The 24,034-nt window shown below is 26.0% G+C and overlaps 2 protein-coding genes across 2 annotated transcripts; both read right to left on the reverse strand.

The window, feature by feature from the left end:
• Positions 1–2,825: 2,825 nt before the first annotated feature.
• Positions 2,826–18,905, reverse strand: LOC145849745 (eukaryotic translation initiation factor 3 subunit B-like). The gene is made up of 18 exons (XM_082954789.1): positions 18,744–18,905; positions 18,245–18,437; positions 17,551–17,670; positions 16,625–16,682; positions 16,242–16,367; positions 15,789–15,946; positions 12,354–12,485; positions 11,225–11,291; positions 10,303–10,361; positions 9,814–10,021; positions 9,309–9,386; positions 8,937–9,051; positions 6,776–6,857; positions 6,160–6,304; positions 4,962–5,087; positions 4,500–4,686; positions 4,082–4,219; positions 2,826–3,209 (listed from the first exon to the last, which is right to left on the reverse strand). The coding sequence occupies exons 1-17, from the start codon at positions 18,844–18,846 to the stop codon at positions 4,122–4,124; spliced, it is 2,055 nt and encodes a 684-aa protein (XP_082810915.1). The 5' UTR covers positions 18,847–18,905; the 3' UTR covers positions 2,826–3,209; positions 4,082–4,121.
• Positions 18,900–20,056, reverse strand: LOC145829657 (14-3-3-like protein). The gene has a single exon (XM_082937510.1). The coding sequence runs from the start codon at positions 20,019–20,021 to the stop codon at positions 19,221–19,223; it is 801 nt and encodes a 266-aa protein (XP_082793636.1). The 5' UTR covers positions 20,022–20,056; the 3' UTR covers positions 18,900–19,220.
• Positions 20,057–24,034: the final 3,978 nt, after the last annotated feature.

Here is a 24,034-nt window from a genome sequence, read left to right on the forward strand (position 1 = left end):
AGTGATCGGGTTAGAAGTGATTGGGTTAGAAATGATCGGGTTAGAAGTGATTGCGTTAGAAGTGATCGGGTTAGAAGTGATCGGATTAGAAGTGATCGTGTTAGAAATGATCGGGTTAGAAGTGATCGGGTTAGAAATGATCGTGTTAGAACTGATCGGGTTAGAAGTGATCGGGTTAGAAGTGATCGGGTTAGAAATGATCGGGTTAGAAGTGATTGGGTTAGAAGTGATCGGGTTAGAAATGATCGGGTTAGAAGTGATCGGGTTAGAAATGATCGGGTTAGAAGTGATCGGGTTAGAAATGATCGGGTTAGAAATGATAGTAAACCTTGAAAATGTAGACTTATATTTTACTGCGCGCAGAAATTCCTTCATTTTAGAAAGTTTACTAGGATGTCGATAAAATAAATTTGCAAAAAATACATATTTAGCTTTTTCTTTACAAAAAAAATGTTGATAAAAATAATTGTTCATTTTATTTAAAGAATCTTTAAAATATTATTTTATGCTATAAAAGTAGCAAAAAAATGGTTTGTGTGCAAAAATTAAAAATAACAACATTTATATGTCTTCAAATTTTATTACATATATATTTTTTTTGAAAGAACTTCTGAAAAAGTTTGTATTTTTTATAGCTAGTTAATTTTACAAGTTTCCATTGCTTTCTTCGAAAGTATTTATATTTATTACAACTTTACTTTAGTAATTCCAAAAAGTGGTGATATCAGTTACTTTAGTAAACCATTACATTTGTATGAATATTGATTCTCTATCAATAGTTTCGGTTATATTTGTGTGATATCGCTTATTTTTAAAACCCTTAGTATACATTAACCGAGGCTATACATACAACATATAGAAAATAATTCAACAAAAATCCTAGATTTCCAGTCATTTCAATTGAATTTATTTACAAAATTAAGCGGTAAAATATCTAAATCAAATCTAAAAAAATATCTATTCTATTTCTTTTAAAGGTTTTTACAATAGTCTTCAATTGTAAAATTTTGAAACGATAAAGTTATTTAGAACACAATAACCTATAAAATTAACATATATAAATAAATCGAACGTGTTGAAAATATTTTAAGTTAAAACAGTTTGTAAAAAAGCGCTGCACGCTTGTATAGTATATATTTTACTAATGTTAGAAGTGTGAAGTACTTATACTTCTTATCTTATAAATAAGTGTTTCAAAAATTTCAAAAGTTATTTACCCTAAATCAATATTTCAAAAATCTTTTTTACAGGGTTGCCAAATGTCTTTTGCAAATTTCTTCGATGTTTTCTGAATATCTTCCAAGTTTAAAAAATTTAAGTTTTTTGATCTTCTCTTGTATAGTATAAAATTGAACTTGAGTAAAAAAAATATCTAAATGCATATCTACATAGAAAAGATACTGTAAAGCTACTTTGAATGAGATTTTAGTGAGTAAAATTTTTAATGATACAATAAAACTTATACTTCTATAATAGAATTTTAGTAATTATTTGAAATTTTGTTACTTCACGCGTAAATATAGTTAAAGTTTCCAGTGATTTTTGTTCGAAAATAAAGGTTTTTTTGCCTAAATTGTCAAACTCCAGGTTTTTTGTCATCCCTGTTTTCAGCTTTAAAATAGTTAAACGAGATAACAAGCAGTCTTTTAATCAGTACTACTACAAAATTATCATTTCAAAATGTAAATAACCATGTATGTTATTGTATTTTTTTTTTACTAAAACAAAATTTTGCATCAAAAAAAATGTTTTAAAATTTCACCTATAAGCTAAAAACTTATCTTGAATAGTCTTTTAAAGTTCCTCTTGATAAAATGCTATAACACATATAAGTATTACCAACTTCGCATGCTTTGTTGATTAAAAAACACTTTTTAAGCTAAAATTTTAAGCTGTTTTTACTTGATGTAGATCAGAGTTTTCTAAACTAAGCAACTTTTCAGGTTGAAAATTTCAAGTTGCTCCAACTACTTAGTATAAATTCATCAAAATATTTTTGTCATTTTACATCTAGTATATGTAGTGTTGTTTAGTACAAGTTTTAGTAGAAATATTGCATCTCACTACTTAAAATTATTTCAAAGTTTTTGTAGAATAGTTTCAACTACTTATCAATTTAAATGTTTTATCTAAACTACCGAAATTTTTTTCAAGTATTTAACATTTTTTATAGCTCAACTGGCTTGTTTAAGTATAACAACTATACCTTAAATCAGCGGTCTTTGCGATAGTTGAAACCTGCTCTCACTTAACTTGAATAAAAAACTATGTGCACCCAAGCTCAAAACTTTCTAAAAGTGAAGTAACTATTTTCAAAATTTTCAGTAAATTTCGAAAAACCCCTTGAATGTGCCTTAGACCTTTATATCCATATCACCATTAACTCCAGAATATCTAGTATAAGTGTATGTCGAAACGAACTTTGAGCACTCCTAAACGGTTTCGTGCACACAGTGAACGCCACTGCTTAAAATGACATAAAATTGGATAACTTTTTTTCTAGGGTGATTATAGAAAAACATATAACTTAGAATGCGTTTTAATTTTAAAAAATAAAAAGGTTGCTTCATATCTGTAAGCTTTTAATATAAACTTAAATTTTTCTCAGAAATTTTTAAAAGTTTTATAAGCTTACCTCAAAAGAAATATATTCTAATTTTGTACTGTATTAAAAATTACTCTTACTAAAATATTTATTGCCCAATTACCAATAAGAATTGCACAAGGGGAGACAAACTCTGGCTTAGATGTGTTTGGTCGCACTCTTTAAAAGTAAAATTTAAAGATTAAACTTATGTTTGTAATAATAATAAAACACAAACGCATATAATTTTAAAGTTTATTACAAGCAAAATTGATCTAAGACAAGCAAGAAAAATACCAAAAATACTTCTAACCAAATATTACATTACAAATAAGGAGCCTAGAAAATCTCAAACACATTAATAAATATAACCAAATAAAAAGTCTATACTTATAAATAAGAAGCAGCCGGATCCAGCTCAACACTTCGTTATAGCAAACAAAGCGGCAAGGAATTTCCGCCATCTTATAAATAAAACAATTGAGTGTTTCCGATTAGCTAAAAATTATTTGAAACACCTAAATATATAAATATTAAAGTTAATTAGAAGGCCGTCTTTGATACAAGTAGTCCGCTGAAAATAAACCTAATTTGTTGAGAAAGTTGCTGAAGTTGTTTTGAGACCCTGTTGAACATTTTTTGTTATATAAAATGCATAACAATTAATTTAACATATATTGAAAATGCTTAAAACACATTAATACCTTTATAATTAACGAACATTTTACCGTTGTTTTTAAAATAAGTACATATAAAATTATAAAGTAAACTTTTTTTTAAAATAAAAACAACGGAGTTTAAATAAAAGATAATAATTTTTTTTAGTATTTATAAAAGTAAATAAAATTTCAAAACTAATTTTAATTTCCCGTTCTAACTTTAAAAAACTATATAAAATATAACTTTAAAACTAGTGAGTTTTAGAGGTAGACTTTATATAAATTTAGTAAGTTTATAACCAAAATCCTTTTTAGATATAAATATTTAAAAGGATGTTTGACAAAAAACTTTTTATTTTATTTCAGTATACTAGTACTGAAACTACTTTTTAACAGAAAAATAATTATTTAAAACCCTACTGAGCAAAAAAACTTAAATGTGACAAAAAAAGATCAAACATTAGCAATTACCCAGAAAATTCAATTTTAATCACTTAACTATATTTTGGAACATTTTAATAGATTTGTGCAAATTATATATTTTATTCGCGACCTGTTTCGGTGGCAAGAGATTGCGACCTTTTCAAGCAAAAAATAAAATATTAAATTGCATATTAAGTAACCGGTCGCGAATAAAATATATAATTTGCATAAATCTATTTAAATAAGCTCTTTACATCCCAGTAAATTGAGCATTCTTTTTTAGTTAAGGCAACTATAGGAAAATTTTAATAGAAACAATTTTTTAGTAATTTATAAGCATTTTTGATAGAATATTTTTAGTGGCTATCCTATGTTTTGTCAATTGTAATAAAACATCTTAATATGTTTAATTAACCTAACAAACAGCAACTGTGGTGTGTGTTCTTAGACGTGGGTTACTCTTTGATAATATCTTCTACTGTAGACATCAATACTTCAATAACAACTTCCTCCCACTCATCTTCAATGGACTCCAAGTCGTCCGTGTTCACATCTGCAAACATTTTACAACTCAAAAATATTTTTCTGTTACATAAGAGCTGCATGTGGACTTGAAACAATCACACAAACATTCGTAATATGTTACGAGTAAAGTTAAGTTTTAATAAAACTCCAGATCTAGATGGAAATTAATTTACTGTAATTACGTCATAATAGGTGAAGCTATAGTTTATAAATGTCATTTTGAGTATTGAAAAAATTAAGTTTTTAGTGAGTCTACTATAAGATACAAAACAAAAATAAAACATATTAGTAAATAAACAAAAAATAACCATTTCTCAACACTCTTCTTCTATACCTTTGCTCTTCATACTTATCGATATTTTCCCTCTCAAAGTCTTCGAAGTCGGCCATCATTTGCCTTCTCTTTGTGAGGATCTCTTTAGATACCTTGCTCTTCAATAATCTGTCATCCTTTTCAAACTCCTTTGAATATGTCTTCAAGTTCCTCTTGATTTCCTTTAAAAAATTCTGATATAGCGTATGTTTATTATTTTATTGTAATTCTTTTAGATTGCAAGTCAAGTATTCAACGGAAACTTAAATTACGGAGTACTTAAATTTTACCTTTAATACCTCATTTGAATATTAAATATAATTGATTTTTAGAAAGTCTTTTTTTAAGAGTTTAATTAAAAGACTGTTTATAAAAATTTTAACTTAGGTTATAACTATTATTGCGTTTGTTTGAAGTTATTAGGACTAATATTTTTTTAAGCACACATTTAACTAACCTTGATAGCATCAGGAGATAGCAGAGTCGGTGGCCTTGGTCTCCACATAGTTTGAGATAATCCTTCAACCTCAATCTTTCTCAGTTGTCTTCCTTGGAAAGACCAAATAATTGATTTGCTGTCGTCCTATGGTTAGAAAATGTATAAAACTATTTTAAGAAAAGCTTTGCTAAGGGCATAGGGCGGGTAAAATTTTATTTTTGAAATTTATTTCTGTTTTTACATAACTTATTAAGCTATCAGTTAATTTTTACCGCTTGTTGAAGAAGCGTTTGAATTATAAGCGATCAAAGTTAAGACAGTGTTGCCAATTTTTTTCTCCAGCTTTTTCTCCAAAATTTGCTCTAGCTTTTCTAAGTACACATTTTTGGGTCTATTTTTAGTTTGAAGTCAAGTTTAAGGTAAAAAACTGTTTTAAACAGATAAAAACATTGAAAAGATACTGTAAAGCTACTTCAAATGTCGTTTTTAATAAAAAAAAAATTTTTGATGATGATAAAAATATTTATCTATATGGTAGATTTTTTGTGTCAAATCAAAATTTTTCTACTTGATATAACAAAATTCTTTAAAAATCAAGGTTTTTTAAAGATTTTTGTTCGAAATTCTAGCTTTTTACAGTTTATTTCCTAAATTCCAGGTTTTTCCAGATTCCAAGTTTTTTTTGGCAACCCTGGTTAGAGGGTTCAGTAGGTTTTTTATGGGAGGCGCAAACTAAAAAGGCAAAATTAGATCATTTCACTATAAACACAACTTTTCCTTCAGTTTTTTAAAAACTGTTTTCAAAATATGTTTTTGAAATTGTTTTTTTGTAGTAAATATTTTTGAATTAATAAAATATTACATGCTAAGAATAAACAAAAAAAAAATTGTGCTTTAGTATTTTTTTTTTCAGATTTTCTTTTAAAATCTGCTTCCTACAAATTCTTTGTAATACCAAAAAAAAATCCTGAAAATTTGAAGTAGATTGTTTCTAAATTAAAGAAGGAGATAGATTTTTAGTGAATTTTTTACAATTTCGAGAAACTTACCTTTGAATATTCTTTATTTAATACGGTTATATCGGATGTTTTTTACAAAACTGGTATGTTTCAAAAACTTATAGTTTTTTTATTATTCTATGAAAAGTATCTAATAGTAAATAATCTAAGCTTTTAAATAAGAACCAATGTTATTTTTGTAAAAATATCATAATCACCATGACAAGCCAAGAAGTAGCAGTAGAAACGACATATCTTCCTGTTGGGTCCCAGTCCACATAGCTGGCCCCATGATGTTCACCTTGGTGCATTATAGTCATGTCAGCAGTATCAACAAATTGCATTACTCCGCTTCTACGGTGTCTGTTAGTTTAATTCAGTAATAAGAACAAGAATATAGTTTATACATTTTTGAGTTCAGGATGTGACACTTATTCACAGAACTAAAAAAATATACAAGAATCTTTTTATTTTTATAAATTATTTATAAGATCAGGAACTAAATACATAGACTCATAAGTTTATCTGTTGAAAACTTAACTACGATTTTATATTACCCACATTAACATATTAAAATCAGATTAGCCATAGTTAGCCTGAATGTGTTACAATCCAGGGAAAGTTTAAAACATAAATATTCACTGTACTCTAAAAAAATATACTTGTGTATTTTTAAGCTGTTAGAACGATAATTATTTAAAATCATGAATAATAGAGGGATGATGTTTTTTTTTACTTTTTTATTTAATTTAACTCTGTATATAAACTTGTTATAATTTCATCTATTTATTTATTTTAATTTCAGGCAAATATCACAATAAAGTTATAACTTACTGCTGGTCGATTGTTGCTAATACAACAAACTGTCCCCTTGGTGACCAGAAAATGTGACTGGCTGTTTTTCTTTCCAGTTTACCTATTTTAATGGTCGTTTTAATTTTATATCTATATATTAAATAATAAATGCATTAAATATTTAGAAAGTTTAGTCAATCATTATTGTACATAATATATAAGTTCTTTCTAATGATTGAAAAATTGTTATTGAATAAATTTCAGATTTTTTATATAATTTGTTTGACAATTATTTTTGTAGTTTTTAACCTATTTTAGTATAAAATTAATTTATCATTAATAACTTCTCATAATTTCAACATGAGGTAAATCGGTTTAAAGTTTAAGTTTGAAAAACAAAATTAAACTCACTTTTATCTTTTATTTGCTGAAAATTATAAATATATACCATAACAAATTAATTAGCTGTATATAATTTAAAATTGTAACTATTTTAGTAATGGTTAACTTATTTAAATTTTCTAATTGGCAAATAATATTAAAAACCTAAATTCAGCTTAAGTTTCATGTTGATTGATTTTCGTAACAACTAATTTTAATGAAACAATTGGTCAACACAAAAAAGTTAGCTTTTCAATTACGCAGCTAAGAGTTGAATTGTCAATTAGAAACCACAAATTTAAGTGCTTTCTCTAATAATTGGAGTAAAGAATATTTAGCGATTGTATGACTAAAGAAGCTTGAAAAACTAACATTAAGCATATTTTTATACTTGGTTTGTATACTTTATTAATCTGTACAATACTTTATTATGCTTATTGTACTTCAATTATTGAAAGGATATTATAAAAAACGGTTAAATCACTAAATGGTATAATATTTGTGTGGGAAAATTTAAAATACGAGGTTTTTTAAAACCAACAATTGTTAATATTTGAAAGCTTGAAAAATAAACTTTTTTTTTCTCATGATAAACACTTATAATATATAAGAAAACCGCTAGTTATTATATAGACTATTGTGCAAACTTATGGTATGAAACTCGCTAGTGTTCAATTTTATAGGAAAAAGTTAACTTGATAGAAAATTTCCTTTTCCCAAATTTTGAACAAAACCTTTAATTTAATGGTGTAAAGATTTTAAATATTGGAATCCAGAGTATGTAAAAACAAAACATTATAACAAAAAATTTAAAAGATATTTTAAGCATGAGGATTGTAAAAATATATAAAATTTATTACTCTCAAATAATTACAAAATTTACTGAGCGTAAATTGTGAAAAATATTTTGCTTTTAAGTGTAGGATATACGCTAAATTAAGTTTTTTTAAGGGTTATATTTAATTATCACACTTCAACTCCTATATATGGAAATACATTTTTAATTATTCCTCATTGTAAAATCAACATATAGTTTAGATAAAAAAGAGTAGCTTGTAAAATAACAAGTGATTACCTATACCCTTGACTTTAAGTAAAACAGAGACTACACTTAGTAAATGTTGACTTTAAAACAAGTACGTGTAAAAAAAGACTATTTTTAGTTTTTAATATAAAATATTATAAAAAATAAACTATAATTCTGGTTAAAAAAAAAAAGGTTAGACCCATCAAAAAAATCAGCCTCAGTCTTATACAAACGCTTTGAAGAGATCTTTCGTTTATTAAAAAACAAACATTTTCAATTCTGTAGAAAAAAAAAATACTAGCAACTAGAGAAAATCAAACACCGTAAATTAAATATATTTAGTAAAATTTAAAATAAAACTAAAAACTACCATTTAATTAAAATACATCTCTTCAAAGCGTTTGTATAAGACTGAGACAGACTTTTTTGATGGTTCTAACCAATTTTTTTTTGTTTATCTAAAATTCAACCCTGTCCGGTCTTTAAAATCAAAATAGGAAGACTACCTTCATCCCATTTTTATTATAATTCTAGTAAAATAGTAAAATAATTTTTAATATATATATAATTTTAGATATATTTTTAGTGGTAATACAGTATTTAGCTATTCAAACTTTTATCAAAATTTAGTTAATAACTTTTTTGATTGTAGATAAAAGATTTTTAACTACAAATATTTAACTCAACACTAAACAACAAAAATGAAATACTTTTTTCATTTATTTAAGCTGGAAATAATCTTATTTTGAAATATTTAAATGCTTTAGTTATAAAAGTTGTGAACAAACAAACCAATTAATGCAACTTTTCCATTTTTTATTTCATAGAAAGTAGGTTCAGTATAATTGTCAAGACCAGTCAAAATGCAAAACTTGTTGCCTTTCGGTTCCCATGAAAATCCTTGGAGCTATAAAAATATTTATTGTAAAAATGTGTAAAAGCTATAGCTTATATTTTACTGTTCTCTTAATCACAGAATTTTATAAAATACTATATTACTTTACAATTAAAAACAATTATACTTATCGAAATATTCTATTCTAACTACATACAATAACAGAGTTCGTGAAAATTATTTTATATATATACATAACAAAACTGAATAATACTTGATTTTTAAAAAGTTATTGTCATAAATTATTCAATATTAATTTTAAAACAAACGGTTTCTTTTAGTTCCAAATTGTCAACAGGAACTCCTTTCTCTTCAATGTGGAAAATTTCAATGATGGAATTTTCAGTCTATAGAAAATAAATAATTAGTACAAAATTTATTGTATACAGAGTGTAATTTATACACGCTCTCAAAACTTTTAAAAAGAGAAGTGTTAAAATATTGTCAAATTTCCCTTAAGTAATTGTTATGACAAAACTATTTTGTATTTAATAATACAGAAATATATTGAAGTAATATTGTAATATTATTAAGTTTAATGTATTACTTAATAAATAATTAAGTTTTATAAATCTTCGTTTTCGTTTGTACATAAAAAAAAATTTATTGATTATAAAAACAGCCAGATTTTTTGTAAATTTTATTACTATAAAAATTATTAACTCAACAGTATTACTTAAAGGTATTACTAAAACATTTAGGATCTAAAGTTGCTTATGACGTATGTTAATTGTGTAATTACTTATTAGAAAATAAACTATCAAAAGCTCTTACTTTTTTTGTTTTATTCTTTCTGGTGAGTGAAAAGTATTTGCCATCCGGATGCCAGCTCATTCTCACATTATCAGCATTCACTCCAATATTCTTGACTCTGATCTCTTTTCTACTTGGGATTTGCACGATTGTAACACGTGCTGGAACTTGATCTCGTTGTGCTACTAAGTATGCTAATAAGTTGCCTGATGGTGACCACTGGAAGTCACTGTTGGTTGCAAAAATATTAAATAAGAACGAAATGGTATTATACGATTTACAGGTTAGTTTATGTAAACTACAAAAAAAATTACTAGCTAAACTGTATAAAAACTATATTTTCTTAACAACGTCTAATAAAACATATAACTTGATAAGAGGTTACTGCGAAAAATTACTAATTTCAAACTATAAAACTATTTTCTGAACACGTTTTAGCGCGCTCTGAAAAATATTTTAGTTTGAATAATTTAGTTTTGTTTAAAAATTAATAAAAATAATCATGTAAACCTGATGACATCTCCTTTGTGGTCGGTTTGAAGACTTTTCTTTTGAAGAAGGCCGAATGACTGATATGCAAAAATATACATAACTGAACATTTTAAGTTAATATATAATAAAAATGTATTAACTAATGTTGACAAATTTTTATTGAAAGTTTTTATATTTTAAATAATATTACACACTATCACAATATTATTTCATTTAAACTTGTCAACGCCTTTAGGTCACACTACTCTTTTAAGCAATTGTGTAATATTTCTTCCCACAAAAAATTACTTAAGTGTTTATGTTAAACGTGTGTTTCTTATGACATTTATCTATGCACAACAAAAACTACAACGAGTTTTGAAATTACATTCTTCAAAATATTTACTCCAGATTGTTAAAGGTAGTTCACCTACCCACATCCTTAAATTTTGTAAATTTTATACTTTTCCATAAAAAAGACTCAATAATAATACTACTTATTACATAAAAAATTACATAAGACTAAAATAAAATTACATAAAAACTTTAAAAAGTCATTTCTGCTTTTTTCATAGAATAACACCTTACAAAGTTCATTAAATTAACTCTTAATATTTTTTGAAATTTTACTTAGTTTAGAAATCAACATAAAACTAAATAGAAGAATAAGAATTAATATATTTTTATTTCATCTATTATAATAAAATGAAAAAAGTTTAATTACTATTTATTAATAGTACAAAAAAGATCAGTAACTTTCAAACTTTCTATAAATAAAAAATAAGTTGATAACTAAAATAAACCCAATTATATATCTTAGTTTAATAATAAATTAAAACTAGTTATATAACAGTAAAAAGTCGTTATATATGTTTTTAAACTATATAAATTAGTAAAATATTAACCCTGGATAATTTAGTGGATTAGAAAAATCAGTAAAAATACATATACAAATTCTTACAGGAGTTTCGTAGATCTGAATTGAGTTGGGAGTTTTCTTTGCAAAGTACTTTCCATCATGACTCCATCTTTGAATAATTTGGTAGAATTAATTAGTTAGAAAAAGATCTTTTTTGAATACACCAATTCTTTTTTTTTTAATATATACTCGATCTAATTAATTTTAATCAATAATTAACATTCAATAAATTTTCTTGTTGTTTTCAATCATTTAAATTTTAAATGTTACTGGTACAAATTTTTTTAGTACTAATTTGTTTAACTTAAGTAATTCCACACTATATTTATGAATTTTATATTCTACATTCATAACAGTAACTCTTCTAAAATATTAAAATTTACTGTTGGTTACAAAATAATATTATTTGTATAATATTAAAAACTTAATAATAAATATATCAGTAGATTGAAGATATTTATTTTATTATAAAAATTTAATTACGGCCATGGGAGAGTTAATTATTCTTTTTCACAACTTGATTTAATTAATTTTATAGAGTTTTAATTAAAAGTTACAAGTTGCTTTTTTGAGATTTATAAAATTCAAATTAAATTTTGAGATATAGAAGGTTAAATGCGGAGGGTACAATAGGTTCTTTATGGGATAAAAAAGTAAAACGGCGAACAAATAGAAATCACTAAAAATCTTTATCCTCTTTCGTTATTTTTAATTTGTTGCAAAATTTTTTTTTTAACTTTGCAACATTTCTTATACACTTAAGGTGTTTATCTCAAAAAACGTAGGAGGAAATAGATTTTTAGTAAACCAATATGTTTTTACCTTTTTAGTTTGCACATCCCGTAAGAAACTTTTTGTACTCTCCGACTTTAATTAGCTTTATCTCAAAAATTTATTTGAATTTTTTAAATTGTTTAAAAGCAACTTGAAGAGATATTACAACTCTACAATATACGACCAAGTTGTAAGAAAGAAATATTAACCTTATCCCCTTATGGCTTTAACATCAAAAACTAACTAACAACACTTATCTATTTTTCATCAACAGCAAATTATCTAAACTATTACATAAGTATTATGTATTACATAAGTAATCAGCTTTTAACTAGTGGAAAAAACTAATTGTAATGAAATAAATCTTAAATCACAAAACTTATAAAAGTTAACATACTTGAAAAGAGGCCAGGTAACCTGGCCCTTTTCTACTATGAACTTCCTTCTTTCTAGGCCACTTAAAATGTCAAAGAACTTGACAGTTGCTGAAGCTTCTTGTTGTTCGTCCATGGACAAAGTGACCAAATACCTGAACAAAAAATTTTAGTTGGTTTTCTTACTTTTTACGGTACATATTTCTAATGCTTTCATCTATTATTTTAATGACTTGTTATTTTTATCAATTAGATACTTGAGCAAACAATAAATATTTATTTCTCTCATTTAGTTAGAAAAATTAAACGATGGTTTAAAAAATCTACATATTTATTGCATACTAGTTTAGTTCAAAACGCTTTCAGACAAAAGTCCATCTTCAGTGAACTTCTGATAAATGGAGTTTTGTCTGAAAGCGTTTTGAACTAAACTAGTATGCAATAAATTTGTAGATTTTTCAAACCATTGTTTAATTTTTTCTAACTACTGATGCAGAAGAAAAAACACAAGTAAAAAATTGACTGTGTCCTGGACTGATTTGAAAATTTTATATAAATCTTTTCTTTCTCTCATTTGAAAATTGCAAAATACGAACTCTTACATTGACTAAAACTTATTCTAAAAATAATAGCATTTGGCGCAAGATTTACATTTTATAAGGGTTTAAACCTTTTATTTCTTTTTAAAATTTTTTTATGTTTTTAAAGTCTACTATTGGCGCTATTAAAAGAATAATACCACACATTTTAAGAACAACAAACTACTGTTTAATTTATATAAGGGTATAGGGGACTTTATTTTTACAAAATCTACATTTGTTACTTAATTGCAAGCTTATAAAATTAAGTTTTTAAATATGAAAAAAAAAATTTATTAATTTTTAAGATACAGTCATTTGCGTAAAATTTTTCTGATATACACGTATAAACCACAAATTTTCACTTACAATTTAATTTTTCATTATTAATATATAAAATTATTTTGATACCTCTTTTTTTATAAACACTACAGTACTTTGCTGATGGTAGGAGCTAAAAGTTTTATAAGTTAATATATATCAAACAAATGTATGTGTAAAAAACTATGGCCAATATTGGGCAAAAATTCTCTTACTCACAATTTTAAGTATAGTCAGGGTTGCCACTAGTTTTTGAGAAATTTCTTCCAGGTTTTTGAAAATACACATTTTTGGGTCTATTTTTAGCTTATAGTAAAGTTTAAATTTAAAGTTAAAAAATTGTATTAAGTAGTGTAACAACAATAAAAGATACTGTGAAGCTACTTTAAAAGTGGTTTTAAATATAGAAAAAAATTGGTGATGACAAAAAACCTTTATCTATATAAGGGTTTCCCAAAGTGGGCGGTACCACCCCCCTGAGGGCGATTTTAGTAAGTCGGCGGCAATAACTAGTTGAGGGGCGAATAGTGGGCATAATTCTAAAATTTTGGGTAGTTATAAAATTTTTACTTTTTAGCTTGCTTTTTTAATAATTATAGCTTGCTATTGAATTTTTGACCCTGAGGCAAAACTTAAACAAAAAAGTCTATTTTGCTTAAGTAAAATATTTTTTTTTTTAATTTAGTGCTTAGGACTACTATTTTTAAGTAAAATACATATTTTTATTCATATCTTTTCTCATTTAACAACTATATAGGTCATAGATGAATGGAATACCTCTCACCATTTCATAACCTGACATATATGCTATTTAGGATAATATTTTTTTTGTAAAAATTTATGTTATCTATTATAAACTATCACTCATGATATTTTCAATTGTTTTTTGAAAAGTCACTTAGTTAGACTTAAAAATAAAACTATATTAATAATGAAACAGTTGTTGTAATTAATTATAATATATTTTGTAAGTTATGTTTTGAAATCAATATTTTGTTTTTGAGCTTGCACTACTAAATTAAAAAAAGTAACTTTTGATTATCATGTACTCACATGGTAATCAAACATTTTAAGTCAAGTATAGATAGCTGTCAAATTTGCACGAGGGGAAAAATATGCACAAAGATACTTTTGCACAAGGGGATAAAATTGCACGAAGATAATTTTGCACGAAGACACTTTTGTACGAGCAGACAATTTTGAACTGAGATATTTTTGCACGGGTTGAATTATTTTTTTATTAATTTATTATTTACTTTTTATATTCTGTTTTTTTTACTGTCGTGAAAAAATGTAACTCGTGCAAAATTGACCCTTGGTGCAAAACTGTCTTCGTGCAATTTTGTGCCCTCGTGCAAATTTGTCTTCGTGAAAATTTGGCTTCGTGCAATTTTGTGCACTAGTGCAATTTTGTTCTCCTGCAATTTAGTAACCCAATGAAATTTTGTTTTTGTACAATTTTGACCCGTTCACAGGTAGTGTATATGCAAATTTGTTATTACTATAAGTATTTGACAATCACAATAATTTAAGTATATTGTGCAGCTTAAATAAGTTACGTAGTATTAACTACTAAATGTCCGAAATTCATTAAATAAGAGATAATTATAATGTTAGCTTTCAGTTAAGATTTCAGATGGGTAACGTACGGTCCAGATACAGTCAAATTTCGGCCCGCTAAGTAACATGAAAACTACTTGTGCAAAACAAATAAAATTTAGTTTTTTGATACTTAATATTTTGAAATACTCTTTCAATTTGGTTTTAACTTCACAAAAGCACTTCCTAGATCATAATAACACTAGATAAATTTATTACAATTTTGCTCGAGAATTTTTAAATTTCCTTATATGTTAGTTTTTTAAATAGCGCAGCCCGCGAGTACATTTCTTTAACAAGTCGACACAATAAAGAATTTTTTAGTAAATATGACCTGCTGACAAAAAAAGTTGACCACCACTAACCTAAAGGGTTCATTAGTTTCAAAACAATTCATATTTGGACAGAATTGATTATAGAATACATAAGGCTTTTTAACAATTAAGTATTTTAAAACACTTTACCAAGCTTATAATAAAATGACTGCAAATTATTTTCTGAAGTCTTGTAAATTACTTTGAACACAGCCTAAAAGTGCGTGCATAAGAAGTACCAGACTAAATTACATTTCAAACACAACTTTTTTGGCTCAAAAATGCGTACTCAAGAGGAAAATTACTGTATAAAATTATGGGAGGGGGGGGAGGGGGATTTCTTCCAAATTTCCGAAAAGGGGGAGATTTAGTAAATGAGTTGGAAAAACCCTGATCTATATGATAGATTTTTCATGTCAAACCAAAATTTTACTATTTCACATGAAAAAATTGTTTATAATTCCAGGTTTTTTAGTGATTTCTATTCAAAATTTTAGGTTTTTTTTTATTTTCACAAATTCTAGATTTTTTTAGCATAAATTGTCAAATTCCAGATTTTTTCAGGATTCCAGGTTTTGTGGCAGCCCTGTTTAATTTAAATATTTTTCAATATAAAACATATAATTGTTAAAAAATATCAACTAACCTCTCGCAGGGAGAAAAGTCCATAAAGCAGACATTGTTATGAAGAAACCTTTGGGACTGTTTAAAATCTATGCCTCCCCATAAAGCAATACCTTTAGTATGAACTGTTGCTAAGTAATTACCCCTTACTGACCATCTGGTGTACTTTTCAGTCCATCTCTGTAAAAACGTTTTTAGTTTAATAATTGTATATTAATATGGATACCTCTTTTAAACTATCAAATTTTGGTTTATAAGAAAAGTCCACCTTAAAACTTAAAACAGACTTCATCTTATATTAAATTATATTTAAATTAAAATATGCAAAATTGTTCAATAACTTTAACATGTAGTTTAGGATTTTTGCCAGCTTATTCTACAAACAGACATTAGAAATTATTTTCAGTATTGTCATGTACTCTTGAATTATTACTATAAACATATTATTTATTTACATTAAAATTTCAGAACTAACATTTCTTTCACAGACAATAGTGGGTTCATTTGGAGTATTTTCATAAATGACAGTTCTACCATCTCTTGCTGTTACACACAACTGGTCAATGCAATTCTTTTCAAGAAGGAAGTATTCCAAGTTGGGCTATAAAAATATTAACAATAAAATTTCAAACATATATTAATATTTTATCTTAGAAAAAGTAGTTTTTGTAAACCCTTTTATTTGTATATTTATTACAAATCTATAACTTGCAACTATTTTTTCACTTTTCATAGTGAAAAGTACAACGATTAATCTAGTTATAATAAACTAGTAAACATAATATGATTATAATTTAATACTTTAATTAATTAAATTTTACCTACTTAAAGTACAACCTATCAGTTTTTTAACATTACCTGTTCTTTATATGGCTTTGGATCAACTATTATTTTTTCCACGTCCATACTCTCATACCTTTAAAAGTGTTAAATATTTGACAACAAAAACTAAAGTTATAATAAAAATTAGCCGTCAGTTTATTCAAAATATAGACAATATTTTTAGAAGTAACATTGAGCAAAAATGTTGTAAAATCATCATCAAACCTTTTTTTTATTGTCAAAAACATATCTAATACTTTATTGAATAACTATAAATCACTATGTTACAAATTATTTTAATTCAAGTTAGTTTTTTTTGTTTTACTATAATTAATAAACTATCTATTTTACTCATAAAAGTTAAAACAGTTGCTTTTAGTTCTTCACAAAGTTTAAAATACCTTAACTTTTTCAACTTAATCTACATAATGGGGGGTAAACACTTTTTCACAATTTGATCTTATTTTTTTTAGTTTTTACTAAGCTACAAGATGCTTTTTACAGATTTTATAAATTCAAAATTATTTTTGAGATATAGCCGGTCAAAGTCGGAGGCAACAATAGGTTCCTTATGGAGGTGCTAACTAAAACGGATAATAAGTAGAAATCCCTAAAAATCTATGTCCTCCTACGTTTTTTGAGATAACTACCTAAAATTTTCAGGAAATGTTCCTTGCAATATTTAGAAAATTATTTCGGAAAAAATTTAAAAAAAATATATAGCAAAAAACAAATAAATAAAAAGAAGTTTTTTGTCTATTTTTTATATAAAATTTTTAATTTTTTTTATTCTTTCCGACATTAAAACTAGTTACTACTGAATTTTATTCAAGCTGCAAAAATTATATTATGGTTCAAATATAAATCAAATAAATAAAATCAACTTTAAAAAAGACATGTACAACTATGGCCATAACATTTTTTTTATGTTTTAAGAATATTGTTTTCATTAAAAAACTAACTTTCTAATATCTGAGACGAAATTAACAATAAAAGTATGTTTTCTATCCAATTTAAATCCGTTTAATTCCTTCACAGCTTTTCTTGCATGAGCTACTTCGTTGAACTGTACAAATGCATACCTGAAACATAAAATATTGAAACCTTAATCGATCTAAAAATAGATAAAAACTAGATATTTATTTTAGTTTTTGTTTTGAAATTGCTAAAAATGAACTAGTTTCTTTTGGATTTCAAAAACTAAAAGAAACTTAACTGTTTTACCACACTATAATATAAAGAATATTAACAAAAATATGGAAGGACCATTTAATGTACTTAGATTTTTAAAACTTCTAAAAGAAGAACCTGCATCAAAATGTGTATGCTATATGGATTATTTTTGAATAAATTTGAATAATATCATTTTATACTTAAAAAAAGTGAAAATAAATAAAACACATTAGTATATACACAAACTTTATGTATTATTAAAAACTAAATTAATGAAAAATTTCGCATTTTTTTAAATTGACTTATATCAATGTTTTGTAGACTTTTGTAAGAATATGTTGTTTTCAATATTCTACAAGTGTAAATACAAAAAAAAAAGAAGTTGGGAAATTTTAGATTATTTTTTTATGTGTATATAACTTCATTTACAGTAGAATAGTACATAAACTTTTTTATATAAACCTTTAATTGAAAACAACTAACCCTTTACTCTGACCAAGTTCTTCATCAAAGACAATGCGTATATTGGTAGCATTTCCCATCTTTTTTTTAAGGACACCTTCAAGTTTGGCTTTTTTATTTGCATCAACAGTAGGAAGACCATCAACTATGATTGATTTTTGATCTACATCTACAACTTCTTTTGGCCTCTGAGACAAATGGTCACCGACCAACTCTGTACATAAATTAAATAATATGAATGCCTACATTCCACTTTTAGTTAGCACTAAAGAACTTAAGTATAGTTGTTATTTTACAAAGTACAAAATTTTATTCAAAATTTATATTTTGTACGAATGTAAATATAAAATATTATTCCAAACAACTTTTTTTTTATTACTTTTTAAAAAACTTAAATTATTACAGATAATTACTTCAGTTTAATGAAATTCTTGTACATTTTACGTTAACCAAAACACTACATGTACTATAAAGATACTTATTAAAAAATTATTGCATACACTTTGACAAATTTACTCACGTTCTTCTTGGATATCATCTTCATAATCAGAAGGATCACTGTAATCAGAATCTCCATCATAATTTTTAAACTGTTCTTCTATTAGTGATTGACTACCAAGCATTTTGTAAATTAACTTTTTGCAATAAGATGAAATAAATTTTAAATGCACTGATATTCTATAAAACAAAATTAGAATTAACACACTTTAAATCTAAATATTTAAAGAGTTTTTGCAGAAAATCAGCTCAAGTTGTTTTTAACATAAAAGCTATGAATACAGTAAACTCTCACAATGAGTAACAGATGGTAAGAAATAAACTTATTAAAAAGTAATTAAAATCTTTAGTTGGAATTAAAGAAATACAAAAGACGAATGTCAGTTCAATTTGAGCATAAAAAACATATGAATTATATCAAGTACCACACAATATATAGAAATGTAGTATATAAATATTTTTGGTACACAAAACAGTTTTAAGGCACACTTTTCAAAAATTAAGATGCTGCTGGGGTCTCAGAATCCTCAACATCCTCAAGTGCTGCTTGCTGAGGTTGTTGGTCAGCATTTCCATCTTCAGGGTGCATGTCACTTGTCCAAAGAGTCAAGTTGTCCCTCAAAAGCTGCATGATGAGTGTGGAGTCCTTGTAACTATCCTCGTTCAAGCTATCAAGCTCACTAATAGCATCATCAAATGCTTGCTTTGCAAGGCGACATGCACGGTCTGGTGAATTGAGAATCTCATAGTAGAAGACAGAGAAATTAAGAGCAAGACCCAACCTAATAGGATGAGTTGGAGTGAGTGATTTATTAGCATTGTCACTGGCTTCCTTGTAAGCAAGAAGAGAGCTTTCAGCAGCCTCCTTCCTTTGATCTCCAGTTGCAAATTCAGCAAGGTAACGATAATAGTCTCCCTTCATCTTGTAATAGAAAACTTTTGACTCTCCACTGTCAGAAGATTTGATCAGATGGTTCTCAATCAAACTCAAAATATCATTGCAAATCGAAGTGAGCTCATCTTCAACTTTTTTGCGACTCTTTTCAGCCAATTTAGCAGCACTTTCATCAGTATCAGTGTTTTTTTGTTCAATGCTGCTCAGAATTCTCCATGAAGCACGACGAGCACCTATGACATTTTTATAAGCAACAGAAAGAAGGTTTCTTTCTTCTACATTAAGCTCCACATCAAGTTGAGCAATCTTTTTCATTGACTCTACCATCTCATCATACCTTTCAGCTTGCTCAGCCAATTTTGCTCCAAAAACAATGTTATCTCTATTTTCTGCCTTTACATCCATGGTTGATTAAATTTTGAATATAAACTAACTTATAAAAATCTGTTTACATTAAACTTTTTAAATTTTTTATTAATATTTTTAAGTACAGTACTAAAAAGTAAAATATCACATAACTTTTATTTAGACTAGGGGTAAGCATTGTATAACCCGCAGGCCAAATTTGGCCCGCAGAGTAAAAATGACCCACCCCCAACCGTTATTTAAATTTCAATGGAATCCAGCCCATAGATGAAAATGATAGCTTGCAAGCAAAGTGACAGGCCCGCAAAGGTCTTTATTACAAAAAAATTATAAAATTTTGTATCATATTCATAGTTTTACAAAAATACTTTTAAGAGTTTGACTTTAAAAACATGTTTAAAAATGGCTTTTTAACTTAATGTCTACTGATAAAAACTTCATTTTGTCCAAATGTTTTGTGTTGTTTTAACTTAGTTGAAATACCCTTTTGTCAAATTACCTCAAGCAAAGTGTTTATTTAGATCTTAAATTTTACATGGATAGCTGTCTAAATTGCAGGATTGTACAAAATTGCACGAGAGGAAAAAATTGCAAAAGTGCACAAACATACTTTTGCACAAGTGGATAAAATTGCACAAAGATGAAATTGCACAAAGACATTTTTGCACAAAGGGTCACTATAGTACAAAGACAATTTTGCACCGGTTTATTTTTTTTTTTTTTTACTTTCTCTGTTACGCCTAATTCTTACCCTCGGTCTGTAGTTTTTTTTTCTTAGTTTATTATTATTTTTTTTTATTTTAACTTTTATTCCTTATTTATTTATTTTTACTATCACTGTTACCCCTAACCTATCCTTACCATTGGTCAGTAACTTTTTTTTTATTAAATAATTTTTAGTTTTATTTTTTTATGTTTTTTTTCTGTTATTTTTTAACACTCATGAAAAAATGTAACTTGTGCAAAATTGACCCTTGTCTTTGTGAAAACTAGTTCCCTTGTGCAATTTTGTTGTTTGTGCAATTTAGACCCGTTCCTATTTTACATACTTACCCTTGTCAATCACCAAGTAAATTCTATTTATAGACATAATATAAACATCTGACTCATCTACATCTTAGATTGTCACAATTGAAAAATCTTTGTGATTTAGAAGGATTAAAAAAACTGATCAACTGTATTCATTAAATTAGATTCCGACCAGATCCAGACTTAGATTTTAAAACATTATCCAGTTGGATCCAGATAATATTTTTTAATTAGGATCCTGCCAGATCCAGATCTAAAAAGTTATTACCTGGCTGAATAGAATACTGGATCCGGTAAACAACTTACTCAAAATGCTCTGGTCAGCCAAAGATCAAAATGTTTTGGATCATCCAGCCTGCCAATTAAATACATTGCCCGCCCCAAATTTAAAAACAAAAATTGGGTAGTCCAGTTCTAAGAAAATCTTATTATAAATTAAATTTTTAATTCTTAAAATAAAAATAAAATATTTAAAAAATTACTACTTTTAACTAATGAATATTAATTAAATAAATTTAAATACTGAACACTATTTCTAAATTAGAGCATATATATAGTATAGCATACTTGCTATACTAGCTATGATAATCAACAAACTATATACAACCAAAATCACCTAAAATAACTCAAGCATCACATAACAATACAAAACTAAAAATATTTATTTATAAACACCATCAAGCTTTTCCATCAAGTGTAAAAACTACCAAGTATTTTTATTAATATCAACTTATTTGTTTGTTTAAAGAAGAGCAGGTAAACTTACAATATTAATCCTTATATAAATTCAAAATAATTGAAAAAATATACAAAAACAAGTGACCACCCTTAATTATTTAAAATTTAAATACTTAGTTGTTAAGTTAGTTACAATCAATGAAAATCAGAAACATTGTTTTAAGTATGTTTCTTTTACAAAATAAAATAACTAAACTTGACATGTTATACTACTCCTAAAAACATCAAAAGATTTGTAAAATATATGTATTCTGCATCAGATTTATGTGTTTGGTATCCATGATAATTTTTACTGTTAAGTATAAAAAATAAAATTTGACTTTTGAAGTTGCCTCTGTTCAAAACAGAAAAATAATTGTCAAAATTACTTAATACTAAAGAACATTTATTTTTGACTTATAAAAATTCAATATTTTATTAAAAAAGAATCAATAACCAAATAGTTTATTTTTCAAAGTACTGTGGGAATATTATTTAGTAATAATCATACAACTTGTCAAAAAAAAATTAATTGAACTTATAACTCAATGAAATTCAAATTGTGACCTAAATTGATATATCTACAGCTTTCATAGATACACTAAGGGTATAAGGGGTAAATCACATTTTTTTAAATTTAGTCTTATTTTTATAACTGTTCAAAAATATAGGTTTAATCGTTTGTCAAAAGATCCTAGTGAAGTAACTTCACTGGAATATAAATAAAAACAAATTATACAGTAGTCTTCCTTTATTGTACCAACATATGTTTCTGTGTGTTAACTAATCATCACACTTCAACTGGGTTCTGTAAAAAAATAATTACTGTAATGAGAGAATAAAAGCATATAATTAAGTAGGTGGTTACATGTTTTCATTAAAATAAAAATAAAATAGTTTCTATTGTCTGTAGACTATTGTCTGTAGAAAATATTTTATTTTAATGAAAACATGTATACACCTACTTTATTCTATGCTTCTATTCTCTCATTACAGTAATTATTTTTTACACAACCCAGTTGAAGTGTGTTGATTAGTTAACGCACAGAAACATATGTTGGTACAATAAAGGAAGACTACTGTATAATTTGTTTTTAGTCTTATTTTTATAGAGTTTTTACCAAGCTACAAGTTGCATTTTACAGGTTTTTTAAAATCAAAACAATTTTTGAGATATAGCTGGTGAAAGTCAGAGACTACAACAGATTTCTTATGGGAGGCACAAACTAAAACAGCAAATAACTAGAAATTGCTAAAAATATATCTCCTCCTACATTTTTTGACATAATTACCTCAAATTTTCGTGAAATGTTCCTTGCAAAATTAAGAAAGTTTTGTCAGTATAAAATTTAAATAAATAAATAATTTATGATAAAAAAATAAAAAAATCTGTTTTTCTGGTTTATATATATATTTTTTTTTTAAATATAAATAAAAATGGTAAGAACCATTAAAAAAATCAGTCACAGTCTTTTACAACCACTTAGAATAGATCTTTCGTTTATTAAAAAACAAACATTTTCAATTCTGTAGAAAACAAAAAATATACTAGCAACTTATTCAAATAGAATCAAATAGAATTCAAAAAGAATTGAAAATGTTTGTTTTTTAATAAACGAAAGATCTATTCTAAGTGGTTGTAAAAGACTGTGACTGATTTTTTTAATGGTTCTTACCATTTTTATTTATATTTATCTAAAATTCAATCCTGTCCGGTCTTTAAAATCAAAAGAGGAAGACTACCTTCATCCCATTTTAATTTATTTTTTTTTAATTGTGTGAGTAAGCTGTATCTCCGATTTTATGTTCCTTTTATTACATATTTACTTTTTTTAAGTAATATTGACTTTTAATTAACCTGCCCTGTTTCTCAAAAAATGCTGCTTACCCATGTATTGTTCAAACTTAAATTAATATTTAAGAAGCTACAATAACTTTGAAAACAAAGTTTCATTTCAAATATAAGTTGCATAGGTCTTAAACTTAAGCACTCAAATAAAAACTTTCAATACTATAATAAAGAAGAGCTAGTTGCAAAGTGAAAATGTTTGTTTTTTAAATGAATGCAACATTTTATAACCAATAAGAAGAAATGGTAGAACACAAGTGAATTTAAAAAACTTAAATAAATAACCATTTAATCTTATAAACCCCTTTTTTTACATAAAAGAACTTGCCTGAGTTAATCAAAAAATGTTTTCCAGCCAGAAGAGTCTGAAAAAAATAAAACTATCCAAATAAGTTAAGGTTTACAAAAAGCCTCGAATAAGTTTAAACTGCCTTAGTTGACTTGAGTAGCCAAAGAG

The sequence above is a fragment of the Thalia democratica genome, chromosome 2 (genome assembly GCF_965202585.1).
Source record: "Thalia democratica chromosome 2, ktThaDemo2.hap1.1, whole genome shotgun sequence".
In the NCBI taxonomy this organism is placed as follows: domain Eukaryota; kingdom Metazoa; phylum Chordata; class Thaliacea; order Salpida; family Salpidae; genus Thalia; species Thalia democratica.

Bases quoted from the DNA above. Each gene is read 5' to 3' on its own strand.
- LOC145849745 (XM_082954789.1), bottom strand. From the start codon at position 18,846: ATGCTTGGTAGTCAATCACTAATAGAAGAACAGTTTAAAAATTATGAT. The intron at 12,486-15,788 runs GTTAGTTGATAT...TTTTTTGTTCAG, and splicing joins GACTTTTCTCCCTGCGAGAG to GTATTTGGTCACTTTGTCCA. The intron at 10,362-11,224 runs GTAAGAATTTGT...TTTGCATATCAG, and splicing joins TTCAGATCTACGAAACTCCT to TCATTCGGCCTTCTTCAAAA.
- LOC145829657 (XM_082937510.1), bottom strand. From the start codon at position 20,021: ATGGATGTAAAGGCAGAAAATAGAGATAACATTGTTTTTGGAGCAAAA.